Consider the following 25,569-nt stretch of genomic DNA (forward strand, 5'->3'; position numbering starts at 1 on the left):
AAGCGGCAATTTGCCCTCTCCAACGTTTTGCACTTGCCCAAGGTTGTGCCTTAACTTGCAAGAAGGACTTGATATAGTTCTCCTTCCGCAGGGAATAACGAATATTTCGGAGGACATTTGCTGTTTAAATTACGTAAATTTTGCATATCAGACCTTCCTTCATGAAGCCGTACCCTTTGCGATACAAAACGCATCACGACGAAAGAGAAATAGGAAACCATCGACTAAATCCCCACTTTTGAGCGGGATGGAGACAAAAACCACACTTCAGGAATAATTCATGAGAACTACAGATCTAGCAACGCGCGTTGTACAAACTGTTCCGCATGTTTCGTAAAAGAACCTCCAACCAGCATTTTTTAGCATGCGAAATTGTCGAAGTTAGGCTGTCAAGAAGCCGGATCAGGGTACCGCTCATTACTATATCAACATGAGTTTTTTCTTTTGTGCTATCATTGTGGTGCAAATTATGCCCACCATAGCCCTGTCATTTAACATAATTTTTCTTTTCACACGACGTCTTCTAGCAAATACGAGGTCGCTATTCATGGTGCCATTTACGAAACGTACATGCTTAACATTATCTTTAGAGTTTCTGTACCGTTTACAATGTTTTTGAAGGCGAAAATAATTACCATTCCTTCATTAATTTACGCACTTTATTGCGTTTTTCCTTACAACCAGCGTCGTTTGCACGCCGTTGGCTGAATGATATATTAACGCTAATCGCTCTCCGCCTTCTTGTAAACTGAACATGAGTCTTTGTAGGCTTTATACGTGTGATTGCGTCCACAAAGATCTTGAAACGCTGCGTCGCAAGCAGTTATGTTCTTTTTGGGGCCGCATCTTGTACCTTTCACACGGAGCTCACAGGCTGTATAACTGTAGTATGTATCTGAAACGAAAAAATAAGTGAATTAGTTTTATTAAAATTATGCAGGAACAGGTCCTAAACCAAAAGAAAGGGTTTTGCTATTGGTTATCAAGAAAATGCTCACTGGCTGGTAAAAGGGCCCGCAAACCAGTCTTGTTATTCTGATATACCGGCTTCGCAATCACAAAACGCTCCCAGTACAACATTCTCCGCGCAAAATAACATGGTATTACTTTAAGTAGGCACAAATTACGGCAAGCAGACAGCACCCTTTTCTGGAATAATGCTTTCAAATTTATTTCTCACAAACATTACACTGTTCTATTCGTAACATTCATTCTTTAAATAATTAAAAACAGGCAGTGTCCAGCAATCTGTCAGCAAAAACAAAGCTGAAGCCCCCTTTTTTGACAGAAAGGGTTAAAACGTCAAGCCTCCTTTCATAGAACCTGAGCCAAAGACAGAGACTAACCACTAAAACCCAAACTCCTTCGACGGTGTAGGATTATTTAAATCAGATAGACGTCGGCTTTAAAACGCGAGGATCACAGGTTCGATTCTGATTACGGAAAATGTTTTTTGTTGAGGTGAGTAATGTGCCTTCACTTATTATACTCATCATGTTGCAAAACTTGTAGTGTAAGCTTGGCCTTCCTCCACTGCGTTTTTCCCGGAAGACTGGCGCCATCAGTAAGGCATAGAAAGCTTCCCTCTGAAAAGCTTCATCTACAATGAACCTAGTTTTACTTTTTACGGTTCATATGATCTAGCATTGGGGCATAGTTAAGTACTTTTAGGCATATATGTCATTTAATCGATGTTTAATGACAGTATGTATTTTAGTTTGGGGAACTGCTACCCCAGCCAGCGCACGTTTCGAGGAGAGAAGTGATGCGCAGAAAACTCGTCGGGTGCCTCGCTAGTTTCGCAGTGCCCCAAAAGATGGCACCACCGCTCCGCGAGCTCGCACGTTAGACGGGTATCCGCTAAGGTGGGTGCACTGGGCGAAGGGCAGTCAGATACCCCGTCTGGATAATATCAGCGGAACAGGGAGGCCGCGGCAGACCACGTATCTCAGGTTGGGACTGGTATTGTCGCTAGCCTTGAGTCCCTCCTGTTCACGATTGCGGCTGGATGGCGTATTTCGTGGATACCGTGAAGCTTCGTGCTCGCATGCTTTCGGATACCCCAAATAAACACCTGTGCCTCGGCACTACTGTCTACTGTGTTCGTGCATCGGCGAACCTCGCGGGCCTCACGTGCATGCAGTTGCCCGCGTGGTTGCGGTGGCCCACATGCGCAAAAGTTATGCAATCTTGTGCTCTCTAAAGCCTTGGAGTGCGACCAGGACAGGGGTCCGAAGACTATTTTCGTATTTTTCACGTAAAGACTGGTTACATGTCTAAGTACCCTTGCTCGGGCGATCGCAGCAAGTGGTTGTACATTTCTTTGCGCCTAGGCGTTGTCGAGTTCTTCAAATTTTAGCGCTGCTGCTTATGTAACCCTCGACCGTGGTCCTATTCATATCCCGGTATGGACACGGCGTTTCTGACGTAGCGCAGAACTTAGTTTCCTTCCCCTTCTTAACTTAGTGTCATGTGCTGCGGAATGTCGTCTTCAGCTTTGACAACAATTTTGACCTCTGCCTTGCGAATTTTTGCCTTTTTGTTCACGTTTTCCCCCCTGGCTGGGCCGATTAGGTTTGCGATTACTTGGGGTTGTTTATATCGCGTTTCAACGAGCGCTATTATTATACGGTCTTGCCTTGTTAAGTGCCTGAGCGATGCGCCGGGAGGTTTTTTTACCTATTTGAACTGTTTAAAGGTCCCGCGCGGTGAATTACTTGCTTATCATGCGATTTTGCACAGGCGGCTTGGCCAGAATGTGCTACGGCGACTTCCGTTTACATTTGGGCTTTTGGCGATAACTTTACCACAGGAGCACCTAGGAAGCTGATTTATCTCGTCAAACTACCGGAAAAGCCCCGTGATAAAGCGAGTATGACCTTTAAGGGGGCACCCTGTCGCGGAACTTAGCTAGGTTTCATTTACTTGCTTTGACACCAGGTGTGACTCATCGCGGCCTCCCCTGCCCCGAAAAAAAAGAGAACGTTTATATCTGTGTAACTATTGATGCTAAGAGGTTCAAATTTGGTACAAAGGTGCTCTAGAACTTTGCGAAAGAGGAGTGCGAATGGATTAGAACACACATCACAAATTCTCTGCAAACATTTGAAAATTCGCGCAGCTTCGTCTAAACACGTCCGCCACGACGCAGATCTTCTCCTCTCAAAGACATGAAAAGAGGAAAAGCTCCAGGTGACAACGGCATAACCGTGGATCTTTTGAATAAGGGGCAAGATGTGGTACTGTAAAAGCGTCCTCTACTATTTTCTAAATGCTTGATGACTCAAAAAGTCCCCATAGCATAGAAAAACGCCATCATTTTGATTTATAAGAAGGGAGATCCCAAGGACCTCAAGAATTACAGACCTATCAACCACCTCTCAGCTGTTTACAAGATTTTGACCCCAGTTATAGTCAGCCGTATAGATGACAACCTGAATTCCCAAAAACCCAAAGAGCAGGCTCGGTTTACAAGTTGTCAACCATGGATCACGTCCATGTCGTCAATCAAGTGATAGAAAAATCCGCAGATCATACTAAACCCCTTTAAATGGCATTTAGAGATGATAAGAAAGCGTTTGATTCCGTACTCACCGCAGGCGTTTAGAACAACTAAATCAGCAGGGAATAGAGGAAATTTACATAATAATATACAAGACATATACAAGGAATGCACCGGAAGGATAACCCTCCACAAGAAAAACGATTAATTTATGATTTAAGAGGGAGTAAGACAGTTCTCACTGAAGATTTCTCACTGAAACTATTCACACCATGTCTGGAGGGGGTATTTAGAAAACTTGACTGGGAAACCTTGGATCAAAGATACACGAGCAACACTTGAGCCATTTGAAATTTGCGGATGACGTAGTCTTGCTGAGGGAGACTGCAGAACGCATGCAAAAAATGCTTGAAAAACTACAATCAGGAATCGCGGCTGTGGGTATAAAAATAAATATGAATAAATTTAAAGTGATAAGAAATAAGGAGGCCGAAAACGACCACTTAGCTTAGTGAACGAAACGCTGAAAGATTCAAAAGAAATAGCTACCTCGGAGGGATGGTTAGTGCTCACCCCAACCTCGATAGAGATCTCCCGCGCAGAATAGATATGAGTTGGGGAGCACTCGGTAAGCACTCGCAAATAATGAAAGTAAACTACATCTGCCACTCAAAAGAAAAATCTACAATCAACGAATACCGCCGGTGATGACATACGGAGCTGAAACTTGGCGCCTTACTAAACAAAAGCGTCGGTCCTCAACGGGCCAATGAACAAATAAAGTTAGGAATAACACTCAGGGACTGAAAACAGGCTACCTGGATTAGAGAAGAAATTAGAGTAGACGATATCATAGTTCAAATAAAGGAAAAAATAAACTTTGGCTAGCCATTTAGTGTGATGAAGCGACAGCCGGTGGTCAAGTAGAGTAGCAGAGTGGATACCAAGAGATGGATCTAGAAGAAGTGGGAGGCCAATAACATTATGAAGGGACGAAATATGGAAAATTGGGTGTAAACTGTGGACTCGAGTCAGTGGGAAAGGCATTCGTTCTGCAGCGTAACCGAGATGGCTAATAATGATGATATTGATGTTTACTTTCTTCGGACTTCTATAAGTCACGACAACACCCTTCTCGCCATCGTAAAATATCCTAAAGGAAACCAGGAAACAGAGCTCATGGTACGGCTGGACACGTAGCGGTGAACAAAGCTTGGCGGGAACGTTGACATGACAGAAAACACAACATATTGTTTTACGTTTTTTCCATATTCAAAGAATATGGGAGATCATTCTGTAACGTCAGTCCACACAAGTAGGCTCAAATGGCAATTTATATCCCGATTTTTCCCAAAGCTAACCAGCTTGGCGCTGTGGTCCCTCTAGGGGAACAAGTTATGCTGTGCACTGAAATTGTCAAGCAACAACTCGGCCTAAACATGTCCCTCACTTTGTTCCATACGCACAAAAAAGGTATCCATGCACATAAATTGCTCGCTCGAAGCATTTTGTTTCTTCTTTCACACCAAAACTATTAAAGAGCGGTCTTACTGCGGAAATGCTGATCTCCTATTGGGGTGATGTCAAGGGTCAAAAAAACGCCGCACTTGTTGCTTTCGTCTCTGTAAACCAATTGTTCCGTGTGATCCTGCCGATCTGTAAAAGTTAAAAATCATATTTGTTAACAGCACGCTGAAAGAGCACAACTCACCAATATTTATTTCATAAACCCCACTTTCTCTCTATGTCCAAGCAGCGCACAGAATTATGTTAAAACCCCTAATTTTCTCACAGTTTTACTCATCGACCCTTATCAGTGGCACTGATCCTTAAAAATACTTACTCGTAAATTTCCTGAGTGATCAGTGCGAGAAACGTGTCCCACCTAAGAATTTCGCTCGACTGAACTTTTTGTGCTATTTATGTATATATATATATATATATATATATATATATATACAGTTACGAGAAAAGGTTCCTGGCTATGAGGTTAGCTGTACGATACAAAAGTCAAACTGAAGAACATAACAACATTTATTCTAATGTTTCGACCGGGGGCCGGTCTTTTTCAAAGATACGACACTTTGAACGGTCTTTTTCGACGGTATCTTTGAAAAAGACCGGCCCCCGGTCGAAACGTTAGAATAAATGTTGTTATGTTTTTCAGTTTGACTTCTCTATCCTATATATATATATATATATATATATATATATATATATATATATATATATATATATACTATGAGGAAGTTCTGGTATTAGGTAACCGTCAGGAAAGGGGTTCTTTGTAAATTTTAGTATGGGAGAAGCTGTTCTAATTTGAGGCTTTCATAGGTCGAGTCGTAGTAACACGGCCACAGTGATGGGGAGAGGGAACAGCCTAGCGAGGGGGAACAAGCGCCGACCCCATCTAGATTTCAAGGCCTCTGCATTATGCTGGTAACATGACACTCCTTGACCGAGTCGTGCGGTAAACCGCCTACATATGTTTACTCGGACTGCACCCTTTGTTACCATTGGCTGGTTCGCTTTGTTAACATTTATGACCATTTTAACGAAACAGCAATACTCAGTTAACATTTGGTCACTGTCAGCAAAGACCTTTCTAAATTTTTACACACGATTGATGCGAGGGGCAACAGACTGTATCATGTCTGCTTACTCCTAGCTTACTCGGCTTGTTTTCTATAGAAAATAAAAAAAATCATACACAGGTATTCCACGAATTCATTTTGATCGTCTCCAACACCATGTGCCTCTAACCACACGTTTATTTACTGCCTCTTTTCCCTTCATTCATGTTACATTACTTCAGTGTCCTCAGTTCTCAATGTTGCTCCTCCGCCTTTTTTTGTCCTCAATTTGGCTGTTTTAATATTCACGTTGATGTTCGGCGGAGTGCTCACGGCTGTGTGCAAGACGTTGTGTAGCACCGTGTTCGGGTGGTATCTTTTGAAGGAAACATCGAAATCCTAATTGCCAGAAAAAAGTGTGCTTCGAGGAGCAATTCTCGTTCGTTTACTGCAGCAAAATTCCGGTGGAATTTTATTTTTCAGGCAGCTCTTTCGAGACGAGCTGTTTCTGCGAAGCATTCACTACCACTGGCTGCAGAAACGTCAGGGAACCTGTGGAGAGATTTTCAATAAGGATCTTCCTATCTAGTTGTAGCTCGCTTTCTCAAGTTGTAACGTTCAATGCGCATGATTCACAAAGCAGTTTCTTGAGGGCAGCGTAGGCTCAAAATGTAGCAGTGCACATCATTGCTTGCATGTTGGGCTCTTTCCTTTTGATGTGGCCAGCTGTGATTTTGATACCGTGTTCTTCAGCAAGTTTGGCTGAATCCAGAGTTGTGCGGCAAGGTTTACACAGCTCTTGCATACCTAAAACCGCTATGGAGTCTGAAGCCTAGTTTTGTTTCAGACTGGATCTGCTGTACCGAAATGTGGTAATTAGATCCCGACAGTCGACGTTAACTGCCAAGCCTATCATTGAGACTGACCATCTGTTGGAATTTACCAAGCGACACGTATTCCAAGTGCGCCTCTTCAAGGTAGTACCGACTTACTTCAATCGGAGAGTACGATGTGAGTGACTCGGAGCGCCGAGTGTGTTTCTGACTTGATATTTCCTATATTATCATGTTTTTCCAGGTGTTCATCCAGTCAACAAAATCGATGAGAAACTGAATTTGCATATCAGCCATATCTCGGACTAACTCTTGCATTGTATCGTTATGTCGCCGTCCGTTTGATCGAGTTTTCACGTCGACAATACGCCCTCATTTTTTGTGAATTACGTCGATGAATGCTTCTGTCTCCGTAGCGCAAGGCATGTTAGGCTCTGTTCCAAGCATTTTCAGTGCTTCTTCACCAAATGGCCTCACCACCGTAAGTGCCAGCTTTACGTTATGTCACCTAAGGTTTGAGGTACGCAAAGCCTTGAACGTTAATCTAGTGCCAAACTGAAACGCTGTTTTGTTCTGACGTGTGCAGATCTCGAAGCGTCTTGAATAAAGCTCCGTTGATGGCCACTGATGAACTGGTGCTGTTTAGCTGAGGGTAGAAGAAGCAGGTCCCTCGATTCTTTATGGTAAAGCCAATTGTTCCTCATGCATTTCAACAATAGCACTGAATCTACAACGTATAACAGGGGCCGTGAACAGTCTGCCCGATGTAGGTGTACTATATTTACAGCTGTTGCTTTCGAAAACATGGAAATTACCTTGCTCTTCACAGAATTATTCTCAGTCACAACTGCAACCACCATGATCCTGGAACTTTTTACAGCACTTCATGCAACTGGGAGGCTTCATTACTAAATACAGGAAGAATGTGGGCTACATCTTATTGTAATGAAAGCAGGCATTGGGTCGTAAACACCTGTGCAGTTCTGACTGACTTTGAAGAGTTAGAGGCTGGGATATTGAGTGACCACCTGTGTACTCAAAGTACTGCTGGATGTGGATTTCATCCATAATGACTGTAACACATCTTTTGTGTGGCTTCAAAAGTTTTGCTAGTTTCTTCACATATCTTTAAAAGCCTTCTTAATTTTTTCCTGTGCAGTACTCACATTGTACTTACTGCAAAGCCTCATTATTGTAGGCTGATGAGGCAAAATCTCTGTTCCAGTCCTTCGTACAAACTTGTAGGCATGAGGAGAAATGATGCAAAACAAGCTGGCAATATTTAACGTCTGCTGAATACCTTAAGGCACCTCCTTCTTTAAGGAGCAGGTACAACTGCTCTATCAATAATGAAACTGCGTCCACTTTTTCTTGTGGCAAAAGGTCCTTATTTGAAATGTCATCGAAAAGTCACAAAACGAATTGAAAACAGGCTTCCCGTTTTTCATCTTTTTCTCAGGTATCTGGGGCTTTACATTGATCCACCCTGTCCAAAAAACTTGAAGTCCGCAGTGCTGACACCACATCCGCAAAGCTTCACTTTTTTACGAAACGCCAAGACTTCCATGTCCTGCTGACTGTTGCCGAGTGCTCAACCTATGGGTGCCGGCACTTATCATTGCACTTCAAGAGCAAAAAGGCAATTTGCCACTTAACGACCCAGAAATCGGAAACTGGAAAGCCTGGCAGTAATGACACCAATTCTTCAAATGATTAAACCCTGTTCTGCCGCTCTTCATCCTCGTATGACTCAAGTTACAGCTCAATGACTTCCTGGAGCTGTTTATCTTCAAGGCGAGTTCTCTTTGACTCTAACTCCTCACGGATGGGTGCGCATCTGTCAAATAAGAAGGGCAATTCGCAAACAGCGTTGGTGTTGCGTCTTGAGTGTGTCTCGTAAGGTTCATGGCTCCTTCTATTGTCTTGTTATTCTGAGCTGTGTACGAGGTAGTTGTCCGCCGATACTCCGGTTTGAAGAACAGCTCGCACACCTGCGAGAAAGGCGATAGAAAACAGTGTAGTTAAAATTACCAGACCTTTTCTATTTCTACCTCTACACCCTCCTTGCGATATGAAGTAGTTTGTGCAGCACCACTCTGGCTAGTTGGCGTTTTCAGCACGTTCCAATAGGCCTAAATTATAGTTTCGCTATTCAGTTTCTAACAGCACAGAGCATAGGTTCTATATCCGTATAGGAAAAGCAGGCGCTTTGTTTTAACTTCTGAGAGCGCCATCATGTTATTCAAATTTTAAGCAGCAAGCAGGCTCGTGGGAATGGTGGTGAAGCACGGTATCTTACCTTGGGGTCGCGCAAAGTCTCGATACCAACGTCATCATGACGAATGGCCTGTGTCCTTTTTTGCTGTACGGTCGTCCTTCCGGATCGAGTACGCACAGACCTTCAGCCCACCGCCATAGTTTCCGCGGCAGTTCGGAACACAACATCGGCCCATCGCCGCGTCCCGTACAGTTGCACGACGTTCAAGCCTAGTCACCGCACATACGAGAACTTGATCCAAAACACACTACCACCACGGCATAAAACAGCGCCCGCGATCATTTTGTGAAAAAAGCAACAGCGTGCACATGAACAGTCCCGCCAAATACAAAAAATTCCCCCGCATTTCCCCGAAGGGGAGTATGAGGAAGTGCGAAGCACGGGGTGATGCTATGAGGGGGAGTTTGTTGAAGTTTGCTGGCATTTTGCCCGTTAGTTACATTAACACCCCCTCGTGATCACGTTCGGCTTAACATGCCTCGTTTGTCCCTCTGCGGAAATCTTGGTGAATTAACGTGTATGTTCGAGAGATGTTCGAGAGGGAATGTAATCACGCACACACACACGCACGACGAAGACGCGCGCGCGACTACAGGAGCCGAGCGAGAGAGCACGCGCGAGCCGACCCACGGAGGTCTGGCCGTTTATTGCTGCATATATAGGGAAGTGTGCCGCGCCGAGCCAGGCGACTGAGAGAGAGTAGGCGCGGGGCGAGCGCGGCGAGCGAAGGGGAGAGGGCAGCGAACGCGCGCAACGGCGCAGCGGCAGCCGAGCGAGGGGAGAGGAGGCGCGAGCGCGTGACGTCACGGCGAGAGCGCGCGCCATCACATGGTGTAGTGACGTCACTGCGCCGTTGCTATGGACGCCTTCCCTCCGCTACCGCGCCGTTGCTAAGGAGAGGAGGGCGCGATAACACCTGCGGGCGACGGACGGCGGTGGAAGGAGTAGGTCCGACTAAGAAGTGCTTCGCACTTAAAAAGTCATTGCGTACCCGCGCTCAAACAGGTCAAGCGCGCCCCGCTAGCGCCCTCTAGTGGCCCGACCACTAAACCACCCGTCGGTCAAAGTGGGGTGGCAGAGCGTCGGAGCTGAATGGGGATGTAGCCTTAGTTTTCTTGGAGGCTTTGCCCAAGCACGGATGCAGCGTAGTGCCGAGAGGGGGAGTGGGCACCAAGCGCAGATGGGCGCAGCCAAGGCACGGGTGAGAGCACGCGCCCAGCCATGCGCCGAACGCAGGCGGCCGAAGTCAAGGAGAGAAGGAGGGTAGTCGGCCGATTGGAGAGGGCACTCCCAACCATAGAGTTTATTACTAATATATAGGTGGTTTCCGTTGAAAAGTTTAGCTGGCAATTTCGCCGCTTCGCAACACTGGAAACGGCAGCAGACATGGCCGATGCGCGATGGACATGGCGCGGCTTGGGCCACTGCGGCCGTACGCCGAAGAAAAAAAACACCGTCATGCGTCGTCTGGTCCGTTTTAACCCGATTCTCAACAGTGGCGTCAACAGAGATGTTATTAATCGCACTCACATTGGACTGGAGGCAATAATTTGCGTTCGGTGAGGTAGAGTCTGTAACGTGCAACACAGTCATGTGCTTAGCACGGAAAAGTACCGCCATCCCGCAGAGCCCGAGGCAGTGACGGTGCACTCAATCGGTTTCCTGCATGCGCGACTAGCCAGTGAATAGAGATAGGGCTGGCGTGGGAGGTGCCATTGCCGCTAGCCCCACACCTGCTTGGCCTAGCTAGCCATATGGCTTCTTTTTTGTCTCGAAGCAAAAATCAACAAAAAAGGGTGACATTATTTTCTTGTCCGTCGTTCCTGAAACTTCTACATAATAACTGACAAATTAATTTTTTGCATGTTCAATTTTATAATAACAAAACAAATTTGATGAACCTTGTACAGTAATATTGTTGGTTTTTTTGCAGCCGCACCCAACTTTTCAGCTTGTTCATGAGCCATGCCAAGCACAAATGGAGGAGCGTGCCTTCCCGGTACATGACGGAACGCTCCCTGAAGCGCGGCTCCCCTAGACAGTGGCGCCAGATTTCCCTGTAGGGTTCATTGGAATGAAACTATGCTCGCAACAAAAATTTGGAGGAGCGCGCGTAAATAGACAAGTGCGCTTACGGGTCGTTTCTCGAATTTTCGAAAAATAGGTAGAGTCGTGCGCTATCCTGAAAGAGCCGCCTGACGGGGCTGGCAGGAAGGGTCGGCCGCAAACGGGAACCGATCTGCTTGTTTTTATGGATTAGGGAACGCCAGGCATCAACGCTGTTTACATCAGCCCCCGCGACTTCAAGTCAGTGAAGCTGGGCTAATTTCAGCGGCAAAGCCCCTTAGGGGCTCGGGCTGCGGCGTCTCCTGTCGTCTGCGTCTGATGTGGTCACGGTAGTAAAACACCGGGACACTCATTTTCCCACGCAGGCGTGCTAAGACAAAAGTGTGCAATGGCTGAAACCAGTGCTAAATAAACTATCATAATATGAATATTTCTGAAACACCGTATGTCCGCTTCAGCAATCGTCTTGCACAAGCAGAACCTGTTTGTAGACGAGTTATAATTTTTGTCACACTCAAATGCCTACCGGCTCTTGACGCTAGGCGTGATCGAGCCGGGTGGTTGGTCGAAGCAAGAAGAGGCATACTTACCTGATGCTGGGGCCTCGTTGATCACCGAAGACGAGACGACAGGGCGGGGCATTGCACTGCGCCCGCCTTTACCCCTGCCACCCCAAACGGGGGCAGATAGGGCGTCGAAATTGCTTAAATCCGGTTCAACGCAAGGGAGGGCGCCACCACCTCAGCCAGCGCACGATTGCTTCTCCTACCGGCGCTTCTCCGGCGCCCATTCAGAGCCCGCCGAGTGGAAAGAGGGTGATTTACAATCTTTGAATACACTTATACATTGCATGCTTCGCCCTCCCCAGGTTTCACGTGAGTGGAGATGGCTCAGAATTTGTATTCCTAGAATCTTTAAATTACTACTTGCACACGAAAATATTCGACCTTTACCTTCTTTGCATTCTTAACTGTTGGTCGTCTATACCGGTAGTAAGACATTCAGAACAACGCACAATCGAGGTCCTAGGTTTTACGTGTATCAGTGATGTCGGTAGCATAAATTATATAACGCTTGCTTACAGCTACTCATAAGTAGTACACGCTTAAGTCAAAGCCCCGGGGTATGCAAAAAAATTCCCCTCACACCCAACTGCCGGAGCGACGCTGCTAACACCTCGTACGAGCACGATACACTTGCACACATATAAGGACAACACAACGTGAAAAGGTGCAAAGCCCCTGTAGCTGAAACGGCGGCTTCTGTATATATCTTTTAATACTGCATCTATATCTACATCTGTAAAGCGCACTGTGCACACTGTATGAAATTGGCCATGTTGAACAGAAACATCATCATCACGATTATCATCAATCCATTTTGCTACATGCTCACCAGTGAGAATAAATCATCATGAGGACAAAAGGAATCTGAAAGCCATATTGCCATCGGCTGGAGCGACGGAGTTGACTTGAATTGCCCCGATTAGCTTTGGTCATTCTTGGGACCTCTCTGTCTCTCATGTCTGGCTCGTGCTAAAATGTTTTCTTATAAATCTCATGTTTATATATCAACTACACGGAGAATAAATATTCGACACACAGCAATCGCCAGACTTTTATTTAATATTCAACATATGCTGCTTGTTCAGCGTTAACTTAAACCACTGTTCTGCGGTATGTGGTTGGTTGGTTTGGGCGATATAGTAACACGGAAGTGCTATGCACCAGGCTTCGTTTGGTGACTTTTAACAGCCAAGTGGCGCAAATGAAAGCTCCCTGTGCCATTTAGAAGCATATCCGCGAGATAGCGCAAGCTCGCATTTACAGTGCCAGCCTGCATACGCGTTTTTTCAGCGTCCCACACTATCGCGTGGCAGTGCCACTGGCAATGTCACCACCTTAAGCACTGTAAAAGGCAGCGACGTCGACTAATAAACCTTAACCGACAGTCCACGTCCAAACAACGAGAGACGCGCCGATTGGCTAGCATCCAGAGTCATTCACAGAGCGTGCCCACCTATACAAACGGGTTGCGTGTAAATTGTTCCGTGAACTAGCATTTCGCTGGTACGACTGGCGTATGATTGACGAATTTCAGCCGTCTGGCTTCGAAAATTTTCCCAAGACTTCCCGTTGGGGAAAGCTTTGTAAACACGTACAATACTGCTGGTCGCCCCTGCAGAACTTGCCGAGTTTGTAAGGATGTTGGGCGAAACCCCTTGCCGGCGCACCCTTGTAAACTCAGGACTTTTGGCAAATTTACGGGCCCAACTTCGGCCGAGAACGCCACCATTTTACAGGACCGCATTTGCAAATAGGCGAATGCTTTTTAAATGCGCGCATCACTCTCATGTTAAGCCGACTGAACTGACAAAGGGATAATCTTGTTTGCTATAGTTGCTTCAAATCCTCTTGTTTGTAAGCCACTGTTTTATTCCGCGTGTTTTAGTCCTCAAAAACAGAAATTTCGTCACTTACTGATAGCTGCAAAAACTGTTTTTTGCGTATATTATTAACTAACGTTCTATTTCCTGGGGTTACTTGAATAAAAGAAAGGCTGTACCTCACTATGTAGTTCTTATATCTCCTGCACGGGACGCAGTTAAAATGGGAGCCCAAAATCAGGGTAAAGGGTGCCATTTTGATGAACAAGCGAAAAGGCATATAACACTAGTGCGGAACTGCCAAATGCAAATGTGAAAAAATCTTCGTGTTACCTGCATCACTAACTTGCATCATGGTAGGCCCGTACCAAGGGTTCAGGTCATAATAAGATCCCCTAAGCGGCTCACTTTTTTGGTGGTGAAGCCTGAAAGGCGAAACAGGTGTTTTCAAAGGCATTCACTGTGCACCTTACCGTAAAGTGTGACGGGGCGTACCTGGTGTCAGACCTATTTCTCAAGAAGTAAACTTCTTTGTGCGTCTCATACATAGGGTTGTCAACCTTGCAGCAAACGTCTTTCACTGTCGTTGATACCGTCCAAATATACCGCGTCGTATTGTAAAACTGGTGGGGTATACAAAAACAATGCGTCAGTTTCTGCAAAACTAATTACGTTTCGCTGTGTGTAATGGTATGGTACAAATACATGCTACCAATACTTCAATATATTTCTTGCAATATTTTATTTTGTGTACCCACGTTTAGGTTCAACAAAAACAATAATTCGCCGCAATCCTAACCGGCTCATTTGACTTGGTTTGTCACCCACAAATATGGTTCTCCGCTTCAAAGCCCGGATATCTGTGCAACAAACTAATATCATTCGTTGGAATACATAGCCTCGAAGCTGTCAAACGTTCACAGCGGTTATGTAAACACTGCGTTATAAATAATCTTCACCGAGGAATAAATTCACAAACGGTGAATGTATCCAATATGCGTGTTACGTAGCACAATGTAGCGTGGTACAATTTCGGATTAATATAGTTTCACACATTAATATATATTCAGACATTATTATACAATACATCATTACATAATATACCTAATAATACACATTATTTCTTATTAAATATTCACACATTATTGAAATAAAATGAATATTTCACGAGCAGTTATGGCCGGATTTGTTTTCTCTACCGAAGCTGCGTCACCCACATGAAACAGCATTGCGGTATCTGGTGTAACTACGCGGGGAATTTACACGTCTAAGTGGAATCACTGGCCTCAATTCAGAAAAGGAGGGCATCATTGTCATTTTGCATGAAATTTTTGCTTTGAATGGTTACTCTTTTGTGAAGTGACTGAAATTTCTGCTTTTTGAATGCCTAAGCCTTTTTGAAGAGACTAAACCAGGAATGCCGTGCGTCCCCCTGTAATTCTCGATACGTCACACCTTCGGCGCATCAGAAAATTCTGTTAATAAATGGCCCTAGGTTATTTATATTTTCATATATGCTCGCTTATACTGCGCATCAAGAAAGCTCTCCCAAGGAAAGTTTCTGCGTATAAAGTAAGACAGCCGCCTTTAAAGGGGCGTACTGTATAATTCTACCAAGGGATACCGGCAGCTGCATAGATGTATTGAATTGGGTGCGCTAGGGTCTTCATATGCCGATGTCCAACTCGTTATACTGCTTCTTAAAAACGTATTTCCGGCAAAGCTATTATGTATAGCTGTGAAGCCAAATTTAAAAGACTTAGAAAGCAGTGCAGCTTGCGCATCGCTTTGGTACTTGAGAATTTCGGGACTTTCGTTGTCTCAAACACTTAATGCGTTGAATTGTTCTGCTCCTTAGCACGTAGATGTTTAGAACACTAAACTGACCCCATTTTTATATGCAAACCGAATCCTGTACGTAGTTAAGATTTTCAAAATAGCCTATCATTTTTGCATATTTGAAGCTGCACTTCTGGGCATGACTAGCATCAGCACTTTATTACCCCGTCTTGCCTTAAATGTACGTGAAAGCAATTATTCGTAACTATACTGTACCCAGACAACCTGGGTTTGGGCTAGTTGGTTCATATTTAAACTGCGAAACAGCGCTTTAAACGAGGACAGCGAGAAACAGCGCTCATGTCTGTGTCTTCTTCTCTCGCTGTCCTCGTTTAAAGCGCTGTTTCACAGTTTAACCAGGAAAATCCTTCAAGTTCCCTATTTGTGTGCTGGAGAGTCCGCAAAAAGTTTCGTAAAAACGCCGGTCCTTAGAACGTTTGAACCACTTGCTGGTCAGCTGGAGCGTATAGTTATGTTTCGTCCAGTTCACGAGCAGCCTCAAAATGGTTTATTGTCTATCCAGATTGCAACAATTTTTGGACCAAATATTTTTGGGTGCTCCGCGGAAACAAAGTATTTACAAAGCTGTGGTAATGTGCTCACCCTGTTGTGATCATCCCGGACAGGCATGCAGCGAATGAACATTTTACCGTCAAAGTTTTACAACTGTTCACTTCAATACACGGAGTGCTAATCATCTTTCGCAAGTCTGCTTCTGTCATAAAGCATTAAAAAGGATTCCCGAATAAACGCTGAGTATCGCAAAACTAATATTTCAGAACCCGCCTTGCCAGCGCGGAAAATGTCTTTGCTAAAACAACTACATGAAACATTCCTACAAGACATCGTGCTTAACCGCGCAACGGTTGAAATATGCGCTGCGAAAGCCGGTTGCTTGAGTTCGGCGGGTCTTTCCAATCCAGTCAGGAACCTTGAGTAATAATAAAATTTCGGCCTCTGGATTAGCGGGTCTTTGTAGTGCAAGGCATTTTATAGCACGCCACTTAACTCGGCAGTGATGACACGTCCCGCAGCGGCTCGACGAACGATCCACATCCCCTATATGCTCGTCTGATGGAGGCGGAAAGCAAAAACGCCCGTGTGTACGAGATTTCGGGGCACGTTAAAGATACGCTGGTGGTCAAAATTAACCCGGAGCCCTCCACTATGGCGCACCTCATCGCCTGCGTTGCGTCGGCACGTTAAACCCTACAAACAATCAATCCTCTATATGGTCGTTCCTAGTTGGCTCTATCCTAATCGTCAATGCTCCTATCCACCCACAGTGCTTTGAAATTGAGTGTACCCTATGACTGAGTAGAATAATACCCGTGTTCCTCCCTTCTTTGCTCATTTCCTTTCTAATCAATAAACCACAAACAATGGCAGTAGCGAAAGGAAATAAGTAGCGCCGCAACGCGTTGAAAGCGCATCGGAGCAATTCGAAAGCGTGAGGCGGATGCGGATCTCCATGCAAATCGTGCCAAGCGCAAGAGGACGAAACCCTTCCGGAAGGCGGGGTGGAGGCGTCTCTGGTGTTCAGTTCGACACTGGTGATTTCGTATTCACAACCCTTAAGATGAGCCCAACTGTCCTCCAACTGTTCTCGGACTATGGGTTAGTTGCCACGAAACTATACCCCTGCGGTCCAGTCAGTGATTACAACGACGACGTGTCAAGACAAAAACATTAAAACCGTTCCACTCAATGCGAAAGCTGTCGGAAGTGCAGAGCAGTGATTAGCCATAATGGGCCGTAGCGCCGTTATCCGCTCACTGCTACCACCCAATGCAATTCAAATTTGCCGCCTCCGCAGGGCTCGCGCGCCCTCTGTCTGAAACTGCACCAGCGGTAGTTCTGTTTTTTTTTTTTTTTGTCCTTGCTTTTCCTTTCGCACGTGTCGGTGTTGCACTGCCACTTTTTTTGGCTTACTATAGTAAAAACCAAGCCAACGAGTGCTCCAAACTAAATGAAGGAGGGCGCGGCCGGTTAATTACGTATTTTTGCCTCAAATGTGCCTATAGTTTTCTTTACGCTAAACCACGGGGAGATGTATAACAAACACCAGCGGTTCACGAGTTTTGAACGCTTATGATTATATAAACCGATTGTCTTTCAAAGCCTCTGTGTTACTCCGCGACGACAGCCGCTACAGAACGCCGCGTGGCTCTACTTTGGTCCAGCGAAGAGCTACGACGACAACGCGAGCCACTAAAGTGTTCTGCACTTTAAAAATGAGTAGTTTACGCGTCTCGTATTAATGGAATCCGGCTTGGGATGTCACACCTATCTGGTCAACTGATCACCGAGCTCCGTGCGTGCGTCAATTTACATTACGTATGAACGCGTATACAGTTGCGAATATGCCGATCAGTATATATCATAGCGGAAAGATGATTACGCCATCGGTACTAAGTGCGATGACTGCATCTTCGCTGGTCAGCATAATTCTCAAGCCGGGATAGCTCTATATTTCATCTTCTCTATACAGGGTGTCTCAGCTATCATGCACCGAAACTTTAAAAAACAGAAATGGTGTTACACGATGAAACCCTAGGGCATAATGTTTCGAGTACAATGGCGCAGCCACCACTAATTTAATCGTTAATGAGATTCACATAATTAACAGTAAGTAATTATCTAACTCAGAAACTACTGTCCTAATTATCAAAGTGTCAATGAGGCACTTGTAGGTAGTCACGAGGGGCACCTAACTGCAGTATTTTCAAGAACGAACTGACTGCTTGTCATTTATTCTGAGTAAAAAAGAAACCCCGCTCCTCTGGCGTGTGGCAATCGTAGCAGTTGGTTTTAATTAGCTTATTTGAGGGCGCTGCTTGGCGATGAAGGCGGGAGCGTCGTCACGTCGTGTTTTTTATATTTCGCGGGGTTTCCTCATCAAAGAGACTAAACTCAATGAGTTCGTTGCTTAAAATACCGCAGTTATATGCTTCCCTCAGGTACCTACAAGTGCGTCATTGACACGTTAATGATTAGGACACTACTTCTTGAGATATATAGGTAATTACCATTAATTAATGAAATCTCATAAGCGAGAAAATCACTTGGCGCTACTCCACTGCACAGAAAGCATTATTCACTCGGCTTTATTCGAGTAACGCCATTGCTCGTTTTAAAATCCTGGCGAATGATAGCTGAGACACCCTGTATAATAGCAGCTTAAAATTTATCGCTGAGTTCTGTCTTCCTTTAATTTTATCTCCGCTGAGCTTTTTTAGCAAAATACTATGAGTAGTACAGATAATATTCAGAACTTCTACAAATATTTACCATTTCGGTTTATCTGCCAATCGTAAAAATCAGCAAACTTCCAACATTGCCTCCCAAGATGGCAGTCAGAACTGTAACCGCATTGCTATGGGTTGAAGACTGACGCCGGTTCGGCACACAATACCGGATTACTCAAACCAGTCACGATCTCTTTTTATCATATGGCACGGTTGAGCTCAATTTTTTTAACCCTGGCACGGCGAATATGATTAACCAATCCCGGCATTTCGAAACATCCACTCCTGAATGCACTGACATCTGAGTGGACAAGACTAGCAAAACTCCGATAGCAGGCACTGCGAAAATGCACCAGGTGCTCCGGAAGAGGGCGTGAAGGGAGGGTTCAAGGCGCCCCTGTTTAAAATAAGGAACTCAGCGCCCCCCCACCCCCCATACACCCCCTGAGCTTGGTGCAATTAGACAATTGACTTTAAATTCAAAAAACAGAAAGAAACAGGTTCGAATGGTGAAAAGCACGAGGCTTAATATAGAAGTCATTTTTCCAGAACGTACGACCTCTCATCCAGGTCTAATCACTACATATTTCCCAATTGGCCCGTTTTTTTTTTTTTTCTTGTAACTTGTTACCGACACATTATCATCACTAGAGTTTTGATGTTTCTGTAAGTTGGAGTAAATTGATCCCTCCCATTATTTTCTACACTTATCAGGCAGAACAACTTCTCACTACTTGCAATGATACTACGCGTAAACATAAAAATATTCTCAACAAACCACTACTTATGGCAATTAGGTAAAAAGCATGCGTCTCATGCGAACCTGCCGCAGATCTACCAAGGGAAAGTAAAGCAGTGGCTCTTTAGAAGTTTCTCCGCTTGCAACAGGAACAATTAGAAGTCCGAGAGCTGGCAAGTACGCAGACCACATATTGGTAGTATGAGCAGTTACTAAACATTGGGACTTATAGCTCGAATTCAGCCACATCAAAGTCAAACTGATATTTTTAGCGGGAACGAAATAATGGCAAAGGCCAGTGTTCTATATCTAACAAATCCTGTACCGTAAATTCACACAACACGGCGCAGGACATCTTGACAGCCCTTTTAGAATTAGATGAATTGTTCGTTTATAATGACCATGTCCATGGTTTGAGGATTCACAAAAAGTGGTTTTATTTTTGAAAATCGAAATTGCCCCTTTGTATTCACACAAAATGACGTCATTCAGAAGTACAGATCGCAAGTGAAAGATACGGAGCTGTCCGGTCTGACGCCTTTCGGTTTGCGTTTCTATGCACTTTTTAAATTTCTGCTGACAAACAAACAGGCCAGAAAATATTATCAGTGAGGCTGTTTCTTTGTCTTGTTGCTACACGACACTTTTGGTTCAAGCCCCCAAATGTCGCTTGTTCGTGTACACATCAATTCCGGTAAAAATAAACGTAAAATTTGAGGAATAAGGCATTACGTATAAGAAAAATTTCCTTTTGATAGCTTAATCAGGCACGATTTTCCAGTAAACGCTATTTTTTATGACACTACTAGAATGAGAATAACAATAACGTTTATTGCGTGTCCATAAACGGCATACATAGATGAATACACAGAAGGAGGCCCCATACAACGAGGCTCTAAGGGTACCTCGGGTGAGCAAGTACATACAGAAATTGCAAAAAGATCAGAGCAGCTAGTTTGACAAAAATTAAATACAAGTAGAGAAGTGCACAAACAAACGAAGGAGAATTACAAAGTTAAGTGTAGTCAAAAGTGTTTATGTCATGCTAAGCTGCTGAACTTGATGCTACAGCGTTGATAGTCGCCATCAGTAATTTCAATTAAAATCATGAAAATTCCCTAAACGATCGTCATTACAGAGCGTGCGAATTTAGGTTTTATTTTTGTTTTTAATCTAAAGCATGTTTATTGTAATTAAGTTGGCGGAAAAACACAATTTTCAGTTGTTAGGAAGGGTATCAGCAGATGACATCTCATTTTTCTCCAAAATGTTTCATGCGGATCTCTTCATTCAGCAGCTCCTGCATCCAAATTTATCTTTGCTATTGTCACGAAGCCAAGGACACATGGTTCGCGGCACTATTCATGCAAGCGTGGCAAAAATAAAATTTTGTTCATTGGTGTAAGCGCTTATTATAAACCTTGCATACTCGACTACGTATTTCAGCTAAAAAAATCACGGAAAGACTCAGCGATGTGTTCTACTCCTGATTATTCTACTCGTGTTTTGTTGACTAGTGCTGTTTTCCTTACAAACATATCTGTTTTCATATATTTTTTACTATGTTATTAGAATCTTCAGTTATCCAAAGAGCTGCGTAGAACACGCAAGCAAAGTACAAACTGCCGTATCTGTGTGCGCACCATGCTGTTGTACCATGAGAGTATGTAGAAGACTACATTTGAGCGGTTTCGTACTGGTTGAACATGGTTAGGGACAGTGAAGAAGATTTATTTATTTATTTATTTATTTATTTATTTATTTATTTATTTATTTATTTATTTACTTTTTATTTATTTATTTGTTTATTTATTTATTTATTTATTTATTTCTGGGGTCGTACCTCTCGTTTCCTGAAGCAGGAGTGCGAGGGGCTGACCTGTTGTCCGGAAAAGTTCCCCAAGCTCTGCGGCAATGTACTTGAGAGAACGGCAGTTCCATTGAAGAACGTCAGGGTGGGAATAAGGCTTAGACAAAGCCATGAGCTGTGGTTTCAGGGTTGTGACCAGTAGTCACGTCTAACTGCATGGCAATACGTTGTGGAGTCTTCTGAGTCTAGCAGGTTATCAGGGCTACTTTGTGCCGTCCATACATCACAAACAACGCGGGGGACAATTCAAAACAGAAGCACAAGCCGCCATATTCATCAAGAAGGACATACCTCACACCCAAGTTGATACCTCTTCTTATTGTACGGAAATACAGGAAACAGTTGCTGTTCGCTGCACTATTAACAAGACCAGATATCTCTTAGCATCTCATTACGCCCGCCCTACAACAAATTATCGAGCTACTCCTGGTATTGATTATTCTTGGCTGCCTAATTTACGCCAGCAATATCCGCATGACAAACTCCTCTTCGTTGGAGATTTCAACGCTAAACACCTAGCATGGCACCACAATACAACGGACCTTCGCGGCCAAGCACTTGTCGATAACGCTACCAGAGCAGGGCTGGAACTTCAGAACGACCTCGACTACCCCACCCGTCACGGGCTTCACGCAAATCAGACGGACACTACCCTCGACCTCACGTGGGCCTCAACCAGTGTAGTTCGCGAATGGCGCTGTGGTACAGACCCTATGGGTTCCGATCACTACCCCATATGGATAACATTGGCAGAGTCAACTTCTCGTTACAAATTGCGTCGCACAGTGGTAGACTGGGAACACTTTCGCTCCCTCATTCCGGACTACGAGCACACTTTACCGTTAGCCACTAAAATAGCTCGGGCTATTAAGCATGCCACCAGAAATTTTGACGTCCGGGACGACACTCCGACACCTGAAAAACACTTGATCAACCTTTGGTCGATCCGCGAGATCCTCCACCTTCAATATCTCAGCAATGGAAAACAATTCAACGACTTACTCAAAGTTCGGAACAAAACAGCACAAGCTAGACGGCACACCAAGCACCTCAGAAGAACCCGTTGGCTTGACCACTGCGCAAGCCTAAATGAACGAACCGGTTCCTATAAGCTGTGGCGCACTTACAAAGCTCTCTTTGGTACGACAAAATCCCTTAACACCACGCCAAACATCCTACTTGCTCAGTCTATAGACGAAGACGAAGTGGAACGAGTTGCAGCCCAGACATTCTTCCCCCAAGATAATGTATACGACTCGACTATCTACGCCCCAACGTACGGTGATCACCTGAAGCCTGAGGACACATTATTCACCATTGAATAACTGCACATAGCCCTTGAGGCTGTTAATGTAAAGGGCGCTCCTGGAAAGGACAAAATTACTTGGCAAATGCTCCGTAACCTTGATGAGAAATCTAAAGAACAGTTGTTGGCGGAAATTAACACAATATGGGAATCTGGGATACTCCCTGTTGAATGGAAGCACTCCGTTGTGCACCCAATACCAAAGCCTAAAAAAACCCCTGCTTCCATCTTCCATTTCCAACCTTCGTCCCATTTCACTTACATCCACTCTTTGCAAACTGATGGAGCGCATGATCCTTACTCGTCTCACATACCTGCTCGAGACAGCGAACGACGCCATTTACGACCCTGCACAAACCGGGTTCCGGCCCGGTCTGACCACTCATGACAGCCTGCTCTTATTACGACCAATGATAGAGAAAAAATGGAGAAAGAATGTTAACACAGCTCCAGGAGTCTTTGTTACTATTGACCTCAAGAAAGCATTCGACACAGTTTCCCACGCCTACATCATTTCGATTATGGGAGAACTTAACATCGGTCACAGACTCACCAATTTTGTCAAGAACTTTCTCTGCAACCGAACGTTTGAAATACATACGGGTAAAGAGCATTCCCACATCTTCCACAACCACCGAGGTGTACCGCAGGGCGCTATTTTATCTCCGACTCTATTCAATCTCGTTATGTCAAAAATTTCCAGGCAACTCCGACAAATTCCCAACATTCAAAGTACAACATATGCCGACGACATTACGATTTGGATTGACCCCCGTAAGACAGACCTGACCCAACAGCAAGTGCAGGTACATATTCAAACTGCACTCGACACTCTCACCGATGCCCTCCAACCCACTGGGATGCAGCCTTCACCTGACAAAAGCACATACGTGGTGTTGGGTGGCACACCGCAACAGAAGGACGCCTATACTTTTCAGTTTGTACGATCGCTCCTTAAGCCGTCCCCCGAAAAGTGGCTTAAAGTTCTTGGCATCCCTGTCCCTGAGGATGGCGGCTGCAGTGTGTGGCTTGAACAAATCAAGAAAACATGGCACCAACAGCTTCACATAATCAAACGCGTAAGCAACCGGTTAGGAGGGGCTACAACAGAGACACTCAAACTGTTGACCCAGGCTGTCCTCACGAGCAAAGTGACATATGGGGCAGTATGCTTCGACTTCACTAAGGCTCAGTTGCAGCAGCTGGAGGTGCTACATCGGGAGAGCCTTCGAGTCATCACTGGCCTTCCCAAACATGCCAAACTATAGGAGCTCTACAAGCACGCTCAACTCCCCCCTCTCACAGAAATCATCCGAACCCGCCAGGAAGGCCACGACTTCCGACGAGCATCCACTCTCGCCGGCCGTGCGCTACTCGCGCTACTGCCACAATGCGCGGCACCACAACATCCCATCCCTTTGCCGCTTCCACCATGGGACGACTTCATCGTCGTTAACCCAAAGCCACTCCCAGTCACCGGTCCTACGCTTCGCCACTCCAACAAACACAGACGCACATCTGAAATGACCGAGCGGTTTCCACACGGCGCTGTTTATACCGACGCCACTTGGGACCCCACCACGAATACTGCCGGATTAGCGGCCATTCACTCAATATTTCAAGCCGCCTGTCAACAAGAATATCCAACAGCGCCATCGTCTACCCACCTCCAACTCGAAGCGATACTACTGGCTGTCCGACAACTTCAAATTTCTCACTGGCCTACCAATCAGCCTCATGCAACTATCTTCACAGCCAGCCAGGAGGCATTCCGCGCATTGCGCCGGGTGCCATATCAGAATTCTATCTGTGCGTCCATCAAGATGCTTGCCCGAAGGCTACATTGTACAACAGGACTACAAATTCGGGTAGACTGGGTGCCAGGGCACTGCGTTAACTCCACCAAGGAAGCCACGCGCGCCCTGGCGAGCGATCTTCTTTCCACCCGCTCCCACCCAGTTTTGCCTCATCACGACCCCAACTTGGACCCCTTTGAAGCCCGTGCCACCTACCAGCGATGTGCTAGAGCTCGACTCCGCAGCCACATCCCTGCCAATGACTACCCGTTACCTACAGGACTGCCTCGTGGCCTTCAGGTTCTGATCCACAAGGCTCGTGCTAGGGCGGCGCTTACAGAGGACATCCTTTTCAAGTGGCGTTCTTACATACCAAAAAAAGGGCGGCCACCCGTTCTCCCCGGCGCTACCGCAAGCAATTCACCTCCGCCGGCCATGACACCACCCACGTGCGTCACGTGCTCTTTAGGAGCCACACCGACCATTGAACATATCCTTTGGACGGGTCCGGGTCTGCACGCGGAGCGCCGGTCTTGCAAACACAGCAGCGTTACGTGTTTGACGGACTGGCTCTACCCACCCGCAGCCACATCCAAGCAGGTGTTTGCCTCCTTGTGGGACTTCGCTCTCGCTACTGGCGTTCATCTGAGAATGTAAAGTTTTCCCGTACTGACACCACCCTCCCCACCCGCCCCCACATAGGCCGAGTCGCCATCCTTGTGTCAATAAAGTTTCATTCATTCATTTATTTATTTATTTATACAATACTGCCAGCTCCAGTTAGGCAGATTTGATTGATTGATTGATTGATTGATTGATTGATTGATTGATTGATTGATTGATTGATTGATTGATTGATTGATTGATTGATTGATTGATTGATTGATTGATTGATTGATTGATTGATTGATTGATTGATTGATTGATTGATTGATTGATTGATTGAGAGGTTTGATGTGTCGACGCTACACAAGCGATGAGGCGCGTCGTAGTGGAGGGCTCCGGATTAATTTCGACACTTTGGGGGTCTTCAGCGTGCGCCGAAATCTCGAACACACGGACGTTTTCTCTTTTCGCCTAAATCAGAAAAGCGGCCGCCGCGGCCGGTAATCAAACCCGCGTCCTTGGGTTC

General features: G+C 45.3%; 1 protein-coding gene across 1 annotated transcript; it reads right to left on the reverse strand.

Moving 5' to 3' along the window:
* Positions 1–641: 641 nt before the first annotated feature.
* LOC144141627 (uncharacterized) lies at positions 642–19,675 on the reverse strand. Its single transcript, XM_077673169.1, has 5 exons — positions 19,550–19,675; positions 14,135–14,262; positions 13,973–14,064; positions 5,054–5,158; positions 642–895 (listed from the first exon to the last, which is right to left on the reverse strand). The coding sequence occupies exons 1-5, from the start codon at positions 19,655–19,657 to the stop codon at positions 723–725; spliced, it is 606 nt and encodes a 201-aa protein (XP_077529295.1). The 5' UTR covers positions 19,658–19,675; the 3' UTR covers positions 642–722.
* Between the last annotated feature and the right edge of the window lie 5,894 nt (positions 19,676–25,569).

Source organism: Haemaphysalis longicornis, unplaced genomic scaffold (genome assembly GCF_048455015.1).
Source record: "Haemaphysalis longicornis isolate Haplotype H1 unplaced genomic scaffold, Haemaphysalis longicornis Haplotype H1 scaffold_6, whole genome shotgun sequence".
Lineage (NCBI taxonomy): Eukaryota > Metazoa > Arthropoda > Arachnida > Ixodida > Ixodidae > Haemaphysalis > Haemaphysalis longicornis.